Here is an 18,081-nt window from a genome sequence, read left to right as displayed (position 1 = left end):
TCCGGATTGAAGCCCTAAACAAATGATCAAAACACCCTTACGCTCTCCCACTGTGGAAAAATTATCTACTTGTGGACTGTCCAGTTCCTTAGATTGGAAAAACAAAATAAAAAAGCAAAAACAGTGGGCATTGTAGTGGAGCTAAGCCAATGTGGGAAGCACTTCTGGTCATTTGAATGAGAATGGATTCCGGGGGTTAGTGGCACTCATGTCTTATTTGACCTGGTTATATCTGCAGTGTCCATTTGGGGACCTACGTCTCAACATATGAATCATATGTGGGAACACCGTGGCTCCGCTACAGTTGGCTGGCCTGCTTTGATCGGGTGGTTGGTAAAGCAGAGTCTGGAGTTTGAGGTAAGAGACTCCCAGCAAGTTCCACCTGAGTACATGAGCGTTTAGCTCAATTCTCCACAGTCATTTATGGATTCTTGCATAGGGTCAGACATTGTGCTGGGTCTTCAAGATGCTGTGATAGACAGAATCCAGGCCCTCCAACAGCTTTTCGTCAGAGGGGGACACAGAAATATGAGACAATAACCTCATCAGGATGTAGTGTGTCTCTCCATTGCTGAAAAACCAACAAGCATCCCCTTGCCTCTAGAATGGATATGGCCCAACCTGTGTAGTTGGTACTTGTCCTCCATGATTGGCCTGCCTCCTGAGTTTCAACTCTCTCTTTCCACTGAGGGTAGCCCCAGTAAGCTATTCTCTGTTCCTAGAATCTGTCCTACTCTTTGTCACATCTCTGCTTTGGTTCAAGCTCTTCCTCCTCCTTGGGTGGTCCTCCCTCCCTACCTCCATCCTTCTTCTCACCCCTTCTGTCCATTGGGACCCATCCACTCAGAAGCTTCTAGATCAGACACAGGTGCCATCTCCTACAGGATACAAGGAAGAGATGGATTAAGTCCTGGTGGATAGCAGGAGACTAGGAGCTAGCACCCCACTAGACACTGATTTGCTATGTCCCAGCCTTCAAGTTTCTCCTGCTACTCCCCAGGGGGACCTCAGCCTCTTCTAGCCCAGTGGGGTGGGGGTGGGGATTTGGATTTTATTGTACTGTTTACCTCAGGCAGTTCTCTGCCTTATGACCAGGATCCGAATTAATCTTGAAATCCAGGGCTGAGGCTGCCTTTTTCTGCTTGGTAACTTCTTCCCAGCGGACCTCAAGTTCTGCAACCAACCTCGACCTTCCCTTTTCACCGTCCCTCCTTCTCCGAATCTTTACCTAAAGACCTAGGCTGGGTGCCGAGAAGGGGGTAGGCGATAGGACTTGGAGGAGCCAGAAGCTCGGCCCAGGGTCACCTAATTTACAGCCACCATCTCTAAGATCCAAACCCCGGGCTGCTCTAGGCGGGTACCCTGGTGGAAGGACAGGGATGGCAGACTCGACCAGGGGTGGGCCCGCTTCTGAAAGAAAAGGGAAAAGACCTTGCTTGGGAACAAACGAATGTGTGTGTGCGCGCGCGTTCACTTAAAAACAAAACCAAGTTAAAGGAACCGCTCGGTCCCCCACAGGTCCGACCACCCGCTGGGAGTTTGCGAAGCCAGCGCGGCAATTTTGAGTGGGAGGGAGTCGTTAACGCCCCACAAAGTGCGGCTTCTTTCTGAACCTCTCGTCCAGGCCCTGCGGGCTCCTGGTAGCTAGCTCTTGGCCTCCCGCCCCACGCGCAGAAGCTGCGGCGAAGGAGGGAACCCTGGTGTCGCCGGAGCCCCGCAGCGCCAGCCGCGGCGCACGCTCCCCGGTCGCCGCCTCTCCCAGCCCCGCGGCCTGGGCCGTCAATCAAGCTCGCCCGGCCCCGCCCCTGGGCTGCAGCGGACGGCCAATCAGAGCCAAGCTCCGCAGCGATGAGCTCAGTCGGCTCGCTTGCCATTGGGCGGCTATATTAAGAAAGTCGCCGAACTCTTTAAATAGCGGGCGCTAGGGCCGCAGCCTGCATCTGCCACCGCAGTCTGCCTGCTTTCGTTCGTTTTCCTGTACCTTTGCTGAGGCCTAGAGCGACCCGGGAGGAAGCTAGGCCGGGTCTGCTACTCTAGTCACCGTTTGCGCACAAAGGCGCCAACCCCGGATCCGGGGCGAGGAGGGCCGCCACCGCTCCGGAGCAGCGCGGAGACGTACGGTGCGCCCTATGCTCCCGCGCCCCTACCGCCCACGCCGCGGCTTCCTGAGCACAGCGAGAGAACGCGCCACCCCGGGGCCTGGGTGCAGCTAGCGACCCTTGCCCCTAGCGCGCAGCCCGAGGTGAGCAGTGAGCGGCCAGCGGGACGGCAGCGAGGCGTTCGCGGGCCCCCTCTTGCTGCCCGGGCCCGGCCCGCTCATGGCGGCCATCCGCAAGAAGCTGGTGGTGGTGGGCGACGGCGCGTGCGGCAAGACGTGCCTGCTGATCGTGTTCAGTAAGGACGAGTTCCCTGAGGTGTACGTGCCCACAGTCTTTGAGAACTATGTGGCCGACATCGAAGTGGACGGCAAGCAGGTGGAGCTGGCGCTGTGGGACACAGCGGGCCAGGAGGACTACGATCGCCTGCGGCCGCTCTCCTACCCGGACACCGACGTGATCCTTATGTGCTTCTCGGTGGACAGCCCGGATTCCCTGGAGAACATCCCCGAGAAGTGGGTGCCCGAGGTGAAGCACTTCTGCCCCAACGTGCCCATCATCCTGGTGGCCAACAAGAAAGACCTGCGCAGCGACGAGCACGTCCGCACTGAGCTGGCCCGCATGAAGCAGGAACCCGTGCGCACGGATGACGGCCGCGCCATGGCCGTGCGCATCCAAGCCTACGACTACCTCGAGTGCTCTGCCAAGACCAAGGAGGGCGTGCGCGAGGTCTTCGAGACGGCCACGCGAGCCGCGCTGCAGAAACGCTACGGCTCCCAGAACGGCTGCATCAACTGCTGCAAGGTGCTATGAGGGCCGCGCCCGCCTGCCTGCCCCTGCGGGCACGGCTCCCCCACCCCGGCCGGTCCCCCACGAGGCCGGAGAAGGGAGACCCGCGCCCCCCCCACGGACCCCACCGGACGGCCTGGCGTCTGCCCTCCGGACCCGCAGCCGTGGCCTGGCGGCTGTGGCTCTGGCGCCGGGAATCGGCGCGGTAGGCACCGGGCGCCCCCTTTCCAAGTGTCTGTGTGCGTCCCGCTGTGTTGCACAGGCCTGGGCGCCCCGCTGAGTGCCAAGGGATCCCCGAAGACCCTGTTCTGAAGAGCCAAGCCTCTTCGGAGGGTGTGGCTGTGTGTATGTTCAACTCCCCCCGCCCCGTTTTTGCCCCACGCCCGCCTCTGCTACCCCGAGGCGAGCTTGGCCCCGGGGTGCGGCCGCGCCCCATCATCAGATGTTCTCCCATAACCAGCGAGCGCCTGCTATGCCCCTGTCTGTAACATAGACCACGGGAACTGCGGGAGGGGAGGGCTGGGGTGGATGGGGTGTTATATAAATATAGATATAATTTTATTTTCGGAGGTAGGATGGTGTTATTTAATGGTGGCGGTGGGTGGAGTGACAGGACTTGAGAACAGCTCCGGCCCAGCCTGGGTCAGGCGTCCATCCAGGCACGAACAAGACTTGGCCATCTTTCCAACTCCTGGGAAAGACATTTGCAACTAACTGACTTGGGGCTGAGAGGACACAGCTTCCAGACTCATGTCTCCTGCGGGCCAGCCAGGGAGAACCCCTCATCAGCCACAGGCAGGAGGAGGGAAAGTGTGCTGCAGGTTGTTTTTTTGCCATAAGCGAACTTTGTGCCTGTCCTACAAGTGAAATTTGTTCAGTCCAAGAAACTGATGTTATTTGATTTATTTAAAGGCGAAAACTTGGGTTTTTTTTTTTTTTTGGAAAGAATTCTTTGCACAATTGTTTCATTGTTTGACACTTAATGCACTTGTCATTTGCATAAGACAGTAGCATTCTGACCACACTTGTACGCTGTAACCTCATCTACTTCTGATGTTTTTAAAAAAATGATAACTTTTAAAAATCAAGGAGAAGAAGAAACCACTAATTTTCTTTTCTTGAAAAAAGTGGCAACACTGTTCTGTTTTGCGATTTTATTTGTGCAGGTGTGCACTCTATTTTGATAAAGGGCAGTAACAAGTATTAGGGCCTATCTAAAACCTTCCCCCCCCCCACAAGGCAGTCTCTAAAGCTGTGTGAAATTTTCTCTGCATCTCTGTACAGAGAAGGAACCTGCCCCTCGTGTCTCCTTTCTCCCTTCCCTTCCCCACCCAGTGGTACTTCTACTAAATTGTTGTCTTGTTTTTTATTTTTTAAATAAACTGACAAATGACAAAGTGGTGAGCTTATGATGTTTACATAAAAGTTCTATAAGCTGTGTATACAGTTTTTTATGTAAAATATTAAAAGACTATGATGATGACATTTATAAAATGGCTCCTGTGATTTAATGTGTAAAAATATGGGGAGAAGGTAAGAACTCCGCTAGGCGAGGTCCCACCAATTCAGCTCCTCTGCTCTTATAGTTGAGTTGGTAAGAAATGGGGATGAAATCCCTTGGAGGATGTGGGGGGGCAGGTGGCCATGGAGACCAGGTTGCTCCTGTCCCAGTCCCAGAGGTTACCCAGGGACCCAGAGCCATCACCTTTGATCTCATGTGTACTGTGTGTATGTCTCAAGCTCTTGTGTCTAAGTCTGTTATGGGGCCTTTCCTTCCTATTCTTTAGAACTTGGAAAGTTGTCCTTTGTGCCTTTTAAATTTAGATAGCTTTTTTCTTTTTGTTAGTCACTGGTGTGGGGGCCAGGCTGTCTAAAAGCCTGGTTCCTGGGTTCCCTTCTGATCCTCCGGGGGTTACACAATACCCCCTGAAGTGATAGGTTATCTCTGGGGCCCCGAGCTTCTGGGTGGAAATGGAGAAGAGCCCAAATCAGAAGCTGACTCTTTTCTCATTGAATGTCTGTAGCTTTATTCAAAGTACCAAGAGTGGCCAGGGATGGAATGCTAGAGGTTTTGGGTGGCTGTTGTTTAAATTTGGAGCTTTGGGGAGTTCCCGTCGTGGCTCAGTGGGTTAAGGACCCAACCAGTATGCATGAGGATGGGCGTTTGATCCCTGACTTTGCTCGGTGGGTTAAAGGATCCAGTGTTGCCACAAGCTGCGGGGTAGGTGGCAGATACAGCTCGGATCAGGCATTACTGTGGCTGTAGCAGGGGGTCAGCAGCTGCAGTGGTGATCTGGCCCCTGGTCTGGGAACTTGCATATGCCACAGGGTGTGGCCCTAAAAATTAAGTTGGAGCTTGGAGATGTAATCGTGATGAGCTCTAATTTCAGACGCTTAGCCTGCTGCAGTGGGTCTCGGGGCCAGACAGATTTATCCTCAGCCCACATTAAAATCCTGCTACAGGTATGCTGGCTCAGGTCTGCCAGCTTCAGCAGCTTCTAGGAAAGGTAGTAGATAGTGCCAACCTCTCCCAGCTACCTGAGATATGTGGTTTTTGTTTTTGGAATCAACACTTTCTGGGTTTCTAGCCTTTAGTTGCCCCTAACCCGCAAGGCAGAGGCAGAGAAGGCCCCTTTTGAAGCCTTTTGCTTTAAAACTTGAGGCTTCTGTTTCCCTGTCTTTCCCCAGACTCCCAAGAGCTTTTGGTGAGTGAGGCAACACACACACACACATTAGTAACAGGGCCTCCCGCACAGCCAGGCTCATTGACCAACAGTGGAGAATTGTCTGGGCTGTTCCAGGTACAGAGCAAGCAGAGGGTCCACCCAGGATGGCTTCTTTTCTGAGCCACTGCCTGCCTCATCCTTTCTTTAGCTCCTGGCCCCCCAACACCTCCATCTCTCAGCCTACTTTTTCTTCATTTTAAAGACAAAACTTTCCATTGAAAAACAAAATGTTGATTTTGCAGGTTTTACAGCTAGCAAATCCTTTGGTACCAGGGAGTGCAGGACTCTGTGGAGAAGAGCTCAGCCTTGGGCTCGATGCCCAGGATTCAGCTTTGCAACCAGCCAAAAGCCTGGAGACCCAGCCCCCTAAAAGGGCCTTTTCTGGGTTTCCTGCCTGCACAAATCTGCCTGTTACCTATAGCTATCTCTTGTTGTTGTTGTTATTTTCTTTTTTTTTTAATTTAGGAAGACAACTGCCCAGATGACGCAGCCTGAGTTATGCTTGTTTTAAAATGCGTGGCATTTAATAATCCTGCCGGAACACACACTTCTTGCCGCATTAGATCCAACTGGAAAATAGAAAGGCAAATTGCTGTAGGCTGGAAAATCAATTAGGAAAAAAAAGAGGTGAAACATCTGGTGTGACTCTTAGGATATGAAAATTCATTTTGCACATTTAAAATAAATGTGCTGAGTTCATTTAATTGCCTGTTGAACGGTTTTGTGGAGAATAGAGGGGTGTTTCATTGATCCTGGGCATTTCATAGCAAGGGGCATTGCCTTGGGTTCCTGTTTAATCTTAATTTTAAATCAGTCTGGATTGCATTTCTAAGGACTTTTCCACATGTGTTTCACTAAACTTAGAACAGTGCTCTTCAAACTTAAGGGTGCGTTAGAATCATGTGGAGGGTTGGTTAAAACCCAGATGGCAGGGCCTCGTGTCCAGAATCTCTGATCAGCATGCCAGCAGTGGGGAAACAAGTGATACTTAGAATTAGGGAGAGATCGTGTCAAGTCACAGAGGAAGGGAGTTCCCGTCGTGGCTCAGCGGTTAATGAATCCGACTAGGAACCATGAGGTTGCGGGTTCGGTCCCTGGCCTTGCTCAGTGGGTAAAGGATCCAGCGTTGCGGTGAGTTTCGGTGTAGGTTGCAGACGCGGCTCAGATCCCACATTGCTGTGGCTCTGGCGTAGGCCGGTGGCTAAGCTCTGATTCGACCCCTAGCCTGGGAGCACTCCATATGCCCTGGGAGTGGCCCAAGAAATGGCAAAAGGACGAAAAAAAAAAAAAAAAAAAAAAAAAGACGCAGAGGAGGAAGGTCGTTTCAGGCGGAAAGTCAACCGCGTTCCGCGTTCCGGAAGGAGTGCAGTGTAGTCCTGACTCCCCCAACTTAGGGAGCCCAGCAGTTTCAGAGTTTCCTTTCTCCACATTCGTGTGCAAAAGGGACTTTAATGCCTTCCTAGAGATTTCTATCTGCCTTTCCTAAATTCAGAATGCAACAGCCACCCGCTCTGTAATTCATTCAGCATTGGCACCTCCTTTGTCAGCTCTGCTGGGACAAGGGACCCAGAAGCGAAGAGGACAGAGTCCTTGCCCTGGTGGGCCAGGCAATTCCGGGAGTGCATTCACTGAGCATGCTTGAAGGGAGGCATTAGGCCCAGGGCACAAGAGAAGCCCAGGGGAAATTGCGGAGGGCATCATGGAGGAGGAGACCTTTGAGCAGGAGTGGGTGATGTGTGGATGCGAGATACAGCTTCTTTATATTGCTGTGGGGCCCGGCCTCTGGGGAACAAAGCGCTCTTGGGTGAGAACCATCTTCTACTTTTAGCCTCTCTGACACACTTTTCTTGAGTCAAGAAAAATGATGTTTCCCAGCCAAGTCCAACACAGCCTCTTCCCGGCCCTTGCTGCCCACACACAGGCCAGGAGAGAAGGTTGGTGGCGATGGTTTCATTGTTTTCTCTGTGCCTCCCAGGGATGCGGGTCGGACACAAGGGTGAGCTTTGTGACCGCTGAGCTCCTGGGAAACAGGCAGCCTGGGCCCAAGGAGGCTGCGACCCCACAAAGGGACCTTGTACGGCAGCCCGTGTGGGAGGATGCGGATGCCTTAACCACCCTACTTGGTCCATCTTCCGGCTGGAGGGAGAAACTTGGTGCTCAGGCTGCTCCTTCAACTCTCAGCAGCCCCTTTCCTGGCCTGGGAGGTGAGAGTCTGGAGAAGCCCACTTCTTTCCTTCCCAATGTTGATTGTTGACTGAAGGACCCTGCCTGGCATTGTGCTGGGAGCAAGGGACTCGGTAGACAAATAGGTAGGCATGGTCCCTCCCCTCCCAGAGCTTGCAGTCTCTGTGTCTGTCTACACAAGTGATAATGATGATGCTGATGACAGTAGCTGATAGTCATTGACTTGGTGTCAGACACTGTTCTAAACTCTTTATTTTTATTTTTATTTATTTATTTATTTATTTATTTTTTGCCCTTTAGGGCTGTACTGGCATCATGTGGAAATTCCCAGTCAAGGGGTCAAATCGGAGCAACATCTGCTGGCCTACACCACAGCAACACGGGATCTAAGCTATGGCTGTGACCTACACCACAGCTCATGACAACGCCAAATCCTTAACCCACTGAGCAAGGCCAGGGATCAAACCTGCATACTTATGGATTCTAGTCAGATTCATTTCTGCTTCTCCATGACAGGAACTCCCTTTACTGTATAATTTTATGTCTGTACTATTTTTCTATAACAAATTCTCCCCAAATTTAGTGGTTTAGAATATTTATTGCTTCATTGTTTCTGTGAGTCAGGAATCCAGGCACTGGAGTTCCCATTGTGGCTCAGCAGGTTAAGATTTTGGGATTAGAATTCTGATGGTTGGAGTTCCCATTGTGGATCAGTGGTAACGAACCCAGCTAGGATCCATGAGAATGTGGGCTGGATTCCTGGCCCTCCTCAGTGGGTTAGGCATCCAGCGTTGCTGTGGCTCTGGAGTAGGCCAGCAGCTACAGCTCTGATTCAACCCCTAGCCTGGGAACTTCCATATGCTGCAGGTTCAGCCCTGAAAAAAAAAATAATAAAATAAAATAAAAAAAGGAGCCCAAGCACAGCTTGGCTGAATCCTCTGGCCTGAAACTGTAATCAAGATGTTGGCTGGGGGTGGATTTATCTCTAGGCTTGACCAGGGAAGAGTCTGCTTCCCAGCCCACTCACATGGTTGCTGGTAGGATTCAGTTTCCCACTGGCCAAGGCCTCCTTTGGGCTTCTCCATAGGGTAATCCAACATGGAAGCTTGTTCATCAGAGGGAGCGAGAGAGTGAAGAGCCAGAGAGAGAGTGTGCGCAAGACAGAAGTCAGAGTCTTTTATAACCTAATCTTGGAAGTAACATCCCATTGCTTCTGCTGTATTCCTTTTATCAGAAGCAAGTCATGGGGTCCAGCCCACACTCAATGGGAAGGCATTGCCCAAGGGCATTCATGGCAGAAGGTGGAGTCATTGGAATCATTTTCTTCCTTTATTTTTTTTTTGGAGTTTTTTAAAGTTACATTTGGTTTACAATACTGTGCCAATTTCTGCTGTACAGCAAAGGAACCCGGCCATACATAGATATATACATCCCCTTTCTTATATTATCTTCCATTATGATCTAGCCCAAGAGATTGGATATAGTTCCCTGTGCTATACAGGAGGACCTCACGGCTTAACCATTCTAAATGTAAGCGTTTGCATCCACTGACCTCAAACTCCCAGCCCATCCCACTCTCTCCCCCTCCCCCTTGGCAACTACAGGTTTATTCTCTATGTCTGTGGGTCTGTTTTTCTTCTGTGTTCATTTGCGCCATATTTTAGGTTCCACATATAAATGCTATCATATGGTATTTGTCTTTCTGACTCACTTCACTTAATAGGTGAATCTCTAGTTGCATTCGCGTTGTTACAAAAGGCATTAGTTCATTCTTTTTTATGGCTGGGCAGTATTAGAATTGGAGCAGTTTTTGAAGCTGCGTGCCACAACCCCCCATGATGACTCTGAGGTCTGGGCGGTTATCCTCAATTACTGATGAGGAAACTGAGCCAAAGAGGTTAGCTAAGGTTCTCACTGTCACAAAACTCATATGGATTTGAAAATCCAGGCAATCTGGCTCCAGTATTACACATATACGGTGGGATGACGAGCTGAGAAAAATCACCCTGAATGCATGAGGAGGAAGGATCGGGTGGAGAGGGGAAGACTCTGCCGTAGTCCTGGCAGAGGTGAGAAGCCCTGAATCAAGGAGCCGACTGGGGAGGGGAGGGCGGGTTGGAAAGACATTCAGGAGGTAGAAGGTGTGGAATCGGAGCGGAAGGCACCCTGTGACCACCAGGATCCGGGTGTGGGTGACTTTGCGGGGGCTGATGCCCTTATTTAAGGCACAAAGGAGCAGAAGAGGAGCACATTTGGAGGAAGGGCCCTGGAAGGACGCTGAGTGTGATGTACCTTTGGACACAAATGCTGTCCTCCTCCTTCTCGTCCCCTTCCCTCTTATACCACAGTCTGGGTACCTTCTTTACGGAGTCAGACTGTCATGTCCTGTCTCGGGCAGGAGGAAGGATGAAGAAAGGCTGTGGTCTCTGTAGAGGAGAGACGTCTCCCCTATGGGGAGGGGACATTCATTAGATCAGCCTTCCTGGGGGGAAGCAAATCCTGGGAGAGGCACTGGGATCTCAGAAAGTGGGCTGTAGGCGACAGGGAAAGGGGGCTCCTTCCTCTTTTTGAAGCCCACCTCTACCTGAATTTATGGTATTGCTGGGAGGTGACTGGAGCAGCTGCTGTGGGGAATGAGAAGAAGGTCAGTTAAAGAATGACCGGGCCGTAGGGAGGGTCCAGTGATGCTGGGATCCTGGATACTCAGAACAAAGCAGGCCAATCACCCTGTGTTGACCCGAGCTCTGTGGGATGCAGCAGTGACAAGTAACCAGGCTGACTCCAGGGAAGTGAGGAAAGCGCCCCTGTGGGCTTTGGACATGACAATACCAACCAAAGGAAGGCCTTCGCTCTATCCACCCCGGGCAGAAAGCACAATGCGCTCGGCCCAGCTAGCTCCCCGGGGAGGGACTCCCTGTGTCCGAAGTGAGCCACTTCCAGGGCTACAGGCCACCCTCCACAGGCCCACCTGGGGCACTGGGAATACTCGGTGACTTTGGCCCTTGCTGTGGACTGAGCGTCTGAGGAAGCAGGGGTAGTTCTGGATTCCGGGTTGGGAGCTTGGCACAACTGGCTCATGCTTTTCATTTTAGACATCAGGATCTGAACGCACAAATCTAAGGGCTACGCAACCAGGCCTTGCTCCTGGTGTGACCTCTGTCCTCTGGCGATCATTCAGAGCTATTTTTCTTCTCCCTTCCATCCTGAAAAAGGAAGAAGCAAATGTTACCAGAAGCAAGTTTCTCATCACTTTGTTAATGATTGATTTCCTTTGATTCCAGTACTTGTTTAACCTTTGGATAAACAACTGAAACCTTCTGGAGGCACCTAACAGGAATGCAGGAATGCACGGGCTGTTTAATAGTGGAGAGGTTATAAATGGGACTCTGACAAAATAAAAAGTATTATTTATAAGAGTTCTAAAAAAAGTCACTCGTTAAAATACACACTCGTTGGTAACGGCCAAATATGGGAAAGTGTGATATCTGATCGCATAGCCAGACTGGTTCTGTAAGTGGGCAGATCTGGCCATGTCTCCCCTTCCTCTTAGTTGAGCAATTTTGTGACTACAGATTTCCTCCAAGAAAGTCTAGAACTGTAGGCCAAATGGAGATCCAGCCTACATGCACAAGATAACACCAACATAAGTGAGCCAAGCCTGGGATCTCTGGAGGTGTGTTTAGCTGTGCCAAGGGAGAATTGTTCAAAGTTTTTACTTCATGGGTAGCGGTAGAAATTACAGACTGTGTAGTTGGTTAGCTGCCAAATCTGAATGAACAGAGATGAAATGCAGTGAAGGCCTGAACAATTCAAAGGGGGGAAAGGAGACTCATCAGGCTTAAAAAGCCATGGGTTCCCCAGCAGGGTGATACGATCCAACCTCCATCCATGACCAAGGGACCAACTAGTAAGAAGCCTCACCAGTTGGCCAAGGGAACTCAGAAGGCCCAGCACCATCATGAGCAGGGTGCAGAGGAGGCCCCAGAAACAGCATTGGCTGGGGCCATGGACCCCCCCTGGGCGTGTGAGGTGAGTGTTGGAGGAGATCTCAGCTGGGTGTTGGAGGAGATCTCAGCTCAGAGTTTGCCAGGGACCCCAAGAAAGAGGGGCAGGACTGGAGCGGTGCAGGTGTGACCTTTGCTCGGTCACAGCACTTCTCCCTCTGTACTGTTCACCTTTTTCACCGGCAGGAGAGGCAGTGTGCTTGGTGGGACGATCAAGGCTTTACAGGCAGAAGACCCTGCTCTGTCCTCACCATCTGTACCTTCTTGGACCAATTGTTTTTCACCCTCTACTGCCGCAGGTGCTTTATTTGTAGAATGGAAATGATTTTGAAGATTAAACAAGATCGAACCAAGTACTCGGCATAGAGCCCAGCTCATTCTGAGTCCTCGATAAATCTTGATTACCTTCCCTCTAGGGGATTCGTCTTAGCACCTGAAGCACAGAGTAGGAGAGGAATGCATTTTGCTGGGTAAATGAGTGTATAGTCATCACTGCTCTTTGGTTGTCAAGAACTTTTTCAATTGGAAGGGTGAAAAATTCCAAGGGTATCACATCATACTCATTATTGCAACACCAGATCTAGTTCAGGGTCTGGCATGTAGTAGGTGCTTAGTAACTACTAAGTTACTGAAAAATAGCTCGCATCCAGAGGGTCCTTGATAAACTGGAGATTCTCTGGGTTGCACAGGATGAATCTGGCACTTGCAGAAGAAACGCCCACCTCTCAGGTCCCAGAGGATGTGGTGGCAGAAGCCAAGCCATCTGAGTGCCAAGGCTATAGGGTCTTTATTTCTTCCAAGAAACGTGGTGCTCACGAGTCCTCAGCAGTGGCTGGACTGGCACTGTACCAGTCTGTTGTCCCAATGACATCTATTGAGGAGCAGGTGGCCAGGGTGTAACTGCCTCCCTCACCTCACTGGAATGGCCAGAGAGCAAAGGAGAATCTGTAACTTCTCCAGGTGAAGCAAATCCCAGGGGAAAATGCTAGCAATGTTTAAGTGATCAGAAATGTATGCTAGGAGTTCCTGTTGTGGCACAGTGGAAATGAACTGACTAGGATCTATGAGGATGCAGGTTCAATCCCTGGCTTCATTCAGTGGGTTAAGGATCTGGCATTGCCATGAGCTGTGGTGTAGATTGCAGATAGGGCTTGGATCCTATGTTGCTGTGGCTGTGGTGTAGTCCCGCAGCTACAGCTCCTGTTTGACCCCTAGCCTGGGAATTTCTGTATGCTGAAGTTGTGGCCCTAAAAAGCAAAAAAAAAAAAAAAAAGAAAAAAAAAAGAAAAAAAAGCATGCTAGAAAGAAAGAGCCAGTCATTAGTCCTGTGTGTGCAAGACTTAGAACTCAGCTGCTGCATTTGTAACCTGAGAAAGCAAGTCACTGCCTATCATGCAGCTCAGCAAAACCAGCAGACCCCACACCCCACCGGGAAAGGGAAAACAAAGAAATGAGGAGACCTGATCATCTGACCACAGTGCCTCTGAGAGCAAGCCAGGGCTTTATTTCTGCAGGAGTTTACCAAACTTACCGCAGGAGAGCTAGTAATTGCTTTAAATCTGGGCAAACTGGTTCTCTTGGCACAGAGGTGCCGGCCTGGCTTAATTAGACTGTAGGATTAGACTGGAGCAGAGGCCTTTGTTCAGGGCTGCTCCAGTTGTGTTTTGTGTTGTTTTTATTTTCTCGTTAAATAAGAACAAAAAATATTTATCGTCAGGGCCAGAAGCACAAGGCAGTTGAATGGTAATTCCCACTCGATGGTGAATCCCTTTCTGCTCACTCTCTGTACATTTCTGCTATTTCAGAAAGCTGACCTTGAACTAGAGTTCCTGGTAGTGCCTGACCTTGATGGGATCTGGGGCTGTGTCCCGGGGAGGGCCGGCTACTGAATGGAGACTTGGCTGTGCCCATCTCACTTTGGCAGGTTTTCTCCAAGTGACTTGGAAACAGATGCTTAAATCGATGCGACTGTGCCAGCTTCCCAGTTTTGAGGAGCCTGAGCCAAACCTGGGGGTCTGTGGCCTGGTGACCTCCAGGCCTGGGGAGGTGGCACTCTGTCTGTCAGCAGTACAAGATAAGGTCAAGGATGCTCACCTGGCTTACCATTTTCAGAAGCAAAGTCTGATTTCAGAGATTGGGCTGGAAACAGAGGTTGGGATGAGCTGGCTTTCAGCACATCCTTTTCAAACCACACTGAGATTTGTCAGGCCCCTCCTTGGTCCGTTGACCAAGAACTAAAATTCCTCTTGGATTTAGGTAGGCAGGACTTGCATTGGATCTGAATCTGCTTTTTGGAGGGTGGTGGACTAGCCCAGCTGATCCTGGTGGTCCAGGAATTGGAGATGGAGACACTCAGCTGGTCAGGGCCACCAGGAAGGGGTTCAGGCCCTGATGAAAAAACATTTGGGGCTCCCTCTCAAGGGCAGACGGGCTAAAAAGATCTGCATGTGGGATGTGATCCAGCTCACATCTGGACCCCTGATACCTGCTAATTCACAGAGACACCCCCCCATCATCGGCAGCCCTGCAACCTGCTTTGCGTGTGTGGCTGGTGGACGGTGTAAGACCCATGAGGAGGCAGGCCCGGGGTGAGAGCAAGAGCATGAGCTCTATGTCATTGGACATGTCTGTGCCACAGCAGGACGACCGCAGTCCACAATGTCGTGGAGGGAACTCAAATATCAGAGAGCAGAGTTCTCAAGAGGCAAGATCTGCTCCAGGTGCTCCCAGGTGCTGGAGGAGAACAGGAAGGGGAGGGGGAGGGCTGGAGTCAGCTAGGGGTGCTCCCTGCAGAGGTCCCCATGAAGAGACAAGCTGGAGTTTTGTCCCACTAAATCTTCAAAGCAGGGCTCAGACGTCATCTGCCTTTCCTGACTTTTCCTCCCTCTTCTGCTCAAAACACATTCTTCCTTCCTTGCATTCTCAACCCTCTTCTGTGCAGTTGTTCCTTCGCTAGGTGACTCCCGGCTCCTGGAGTACCGGGGCTGGGTTTTGCAATGACCTGTATTCCAGGCATTAGACTGGGCCCTGGCACAGGTGCGGAGTGAACCTTTGTTGAATGAGGACCTTTCATGTAAGACAAGGAGCTTGTGGCTCTGCAGGGGAGGCACAGATAGCCTACGTGCAAAGAATTCAAGGAACAATTTCGTATTGAGCTGTATGGCTTTCTGGGACAGAGGTTGAGATCTAAGGGAGCAAGCTCTGAGTCTGCTGGCCTGCCAGCCATCTCTGAAAAACCTGGGGGAGGGGCAGAAGCAAGATGCTTCTTCCCCTGCCAGAAAGTGAGTGCCATGAGGGCCTTTGTTCACTCCCAGGTGCCTGGCACGAGGTAGGTAGGTGCTCAGGAAATCTCTTCCGAATGGAAGCACTTTCGTTGTTTTAGCTGTTTTCTTATAGCAGGTAGAACTGGTGTTGATGAGAAACTTGTCCTCAAACCATGGAGGTGAATCACAATCGCCAAGAGGCACAGAATCAGCAAGTCCCCACAGACATCCTCGTCGTCTTGCGCCTGGTGTAGCCATGGCTTGTGGTCCCAAGAAGCACCCAAAGTTCATGGCAGCTCCAAAGCGTTGAATGCTGGATAAGCTGACTTGTGTGCTTGCTCCTCGTCCATCTACTGTTCCCCACAATCTGAGGGCATGTCTCCGCCTCACTATTTTCCTAAGGAACAGGTTTTGGGATGCCCTAACAGGAGGTGGAGCAAAGATCTGCCTGCAGCATTTCATTCAAGTTGACAATGAGGTCCACCCTGCTGGCTTCATGGTTGTCCTCAGCCTTGACAAGACAGGAGAAAGTTTCTGTCTGATCCAGGACACCCAGGGTTGTTTTGCTGTGCATCGTGTTACACACGGGGAGACCAAGTCCAAGTTGTGCAAAGTGAGAAAGACCTTTGCGGGCACCAAAGGAAGCCATCTGGTGACCTGGGATGCTCTTGCTCCCCTGATCCCCTCATCAAGGTGGATGACATCATTCAGATGGACCTGGAGACTGGCGAGATGACTGAGTTCATCAGATTTGACCCTGGGAACCCGTGCATGGTGGCTGGAGGTGCCAACCTGGGAAGAACTGGTGTGATCACCAAGGGGGAGAGACAGCCTGGTTCTTTTGATGTGGTTCATGTGAACGATGCCGATGGCAGCAGCTTTGCCATCCACTTGCTAACATTTTCATTACTGGCAAAGGCAACAAATGGTGGCTCTCCCCTTCCTGTGGAAAGCGCATCAGCCTTACCATTGCTAAGGAGAGACGAGAGACGGGCAGCCAAACCAAGCAGTGGCTAAAACGATCTCTAGGTGACAAGATTGCTAAAGTCTTTGTACTTAACTAAAGACTTAACTAAAGATACTACCACATAAGGAAAAAAGAAAATCCTTACAGACGGGGCCGGCTTCATGGCATGTGACCTGCACTGTCACGCAGAACTTGGCCTTCAGAAGGGTCCTGAGCTTAGGGTATTGCCATCTTATTTATTTTTTTGTCTTTTTAGGGCCGCACCTGTGGCCTATGGGAGTTCGGGGGCTAAGGGTCCAATCAGAGCTGTGGCTGCCAGCCTGTGCCACAGCCACGGCCACAGCAATGCCGGATCTGAGCAACCTACACCACAGCTCACGGCAACACCGGATCCTTAACCCACTGAGTGGGGCCAGAGAGTGGATCCGAGTCCTCATGGATACTGGTCGGGTTCTTAACCCACCGGGCCACAACACGAACTCCAGTGTATTGCCATCTTGAAATTCTCAATTTTTGAATAGGGAGCCCAGGTTTTCATTTTGCATTGGATCCACAAGTTATGTAGCCTGTTCTGCCCACAGAACACAGAACAGAATATTCTGTTTAATTTCGAGCCAGATCTGGAGGTGGATTCACTGGCCCTGAGCATGCTGTCTCTGATGTCTCATTGGCTGATGGTGGCATCTATGCCAATGGTCAGATATGTGAAGTCTCACACACACACACACACACACACACACACACACACATACACACACACTCTCACCCCACCCCCCATGCACAACCAATCCCAAGAGCACAGAATGTCAGTTCTGGATTTATATGATCCTTCTTTGTTAGATGAGAAACCCGGAATAGTTTAGCCACTTGCTCAATTTGCTAGTGAGTTGATCCAGATAGCTGGTGGATTCCTTAAACTATTTCAACTTTTAGTTTATTCAGGAACTAAAAAATCGGGAAGAAGTTTCTTTCTCTTAGAAGCGACTTCGCCTGAAATGTCATTGCTTCTAAGATGACATCTTGGAGAGGCAGCAAGGCGGCTGCCGTCTCTTGCAGTTTCTTCAAGGAACCCCACGACGTCACGGCTCTTAGGGATGACTGGAAGTGACGGGGAGTCAGATCACACTGTCCCGGATGCCAGTTGCTCCCTCTGACAGGGGCCTGAGACACCCCAGCTGGGGCCGGGGCAGGTGTTGGGCAAGCCTCCTCCGCCCCCCTCTTCCAGCCCTAGGAGCTGGGAGCTGGCAGGGCGGCAGGAGGGATCAGGCTGTGCTCAAAGCCCAGACTCCTCCACAAGATGCTGGGATTTTTGTTCTCCCTTTAAAGCCCATTGATGAAAGCCCCTGGGGAATGCGCGGCAGGGGCTGGAGGCGTTGCCGCCAGGACCCCCACTCTGTGAGTACCTCAGCCCATCCGCAGACTCAGAACCGAGGGCTCCTTGAGTGGGAGAGACGTCCAAGCCGATTGAGTCCCAGTTCCCACAGGTGGTTTCTTTCCAGAATATTCTGCCCCTGCTTGCACTCCTCCGGAGACAGGACAAATGCTCCTTCCTAAGAGCGGCATCTCCAGGTTTCACAGGGACAGGCCGCCTTCTGGTAACATGGATCTAGGGGTCTCAGCCCTGCATCCCGGGGACTCACCCAGCTCTCTGGTTGACTCTGGTGTGCGCCAAACTCCGGACCAGCCGCCCGCAAGTCAGGGCGTGGCCATCCCTCCCAGATGCGGCTGCAAGGCCCCTGCCCTCCTTTGCCCAGGGGGGCCTCTGAAAGGGTGAGCGCCCGAGTCCCTGGAAAACTGAAAGCCAAAAACCCTAGTCACAGGCTGACCAAAGCAGAGCTAAATAGGGCTGTTGCCTCCCTGGCCTCCTAGTCTTCTCAACAGCCTGGAACACGGCAGCCACTGAGCAATTGGGATCCCCTACTACTGCCTTGGACACTGCCCTGAGTGCTGCCACTCACCTCGGGAGCTTGGTCAGGAACCACCCCCCCCAACCGCCTGGCTTCTACTCTGCCCCTCTCCCAGTCCTCTTAGCTCAACATAAATTGGAGCCGG

General features: G+C 51.4%; 1 protein-coding gene and 1 pseudogene across 2 annotated transcripts; both read left to right on the top strand.

Annotated features, from left to right (window-relative positions):
• On the top strand, positions 210-4,379 carry RHOB (ras homolog family member B). 2 transcript variants are annotated; one of them, XM_021085548.1, is made up of 2 exons: positions 210-357; positions 1,519-4,379. In XM_021085548.1, the coding sequence occupies exon 2, from the start codon at positions 2,319-2,321 to the stop codon at positions 2,907-2,909; it is 591 nt and encodes a 196-aa protein (XP_020941207.1). In that variant the 5' UTR covers positions 210-357; positions 1,519-2,318; the 3' UTR covers positions 2,910-4,379. The 2 variants fall into 2 exon arrangements, with proteins under 2 accessions (XP_020941207.1, NP_001116661.1); NM_001123189.1 differs by lacking the exon at positions 210-357 and having other exon boundaries at positions 2,319-2,909.
• Positions 15,319-16,079, top strand: LOC100523548 (annotated as a pseudogene).

This window comes from Sus scrofa, chromosome 3, assembly GCF_000003025.6.
Source record: "Sus scrofa isolate TJ Tabasco breed Duroc chromosome 3, Sscrofa11.1, whole genome shotgun sequence".
NCBI lineage: Eukaryota > Metazoa > Chordata > Mammalia > Artiodactyla > Suidae > Sus > Sus scrofa.
This window is presented reverse-complemented; position numbering and strand designations above follow the sequence as displayed.

Excerpts from the sequence above, each read along its gene's own strand:
- RHOB (XM_021085548.1), top strand. The coding sequence starts at position 2,319 with ATGGCGGCCATCCGCAAGAAGCTGGTGGTGGTGGGCGACGGCGCGTGC.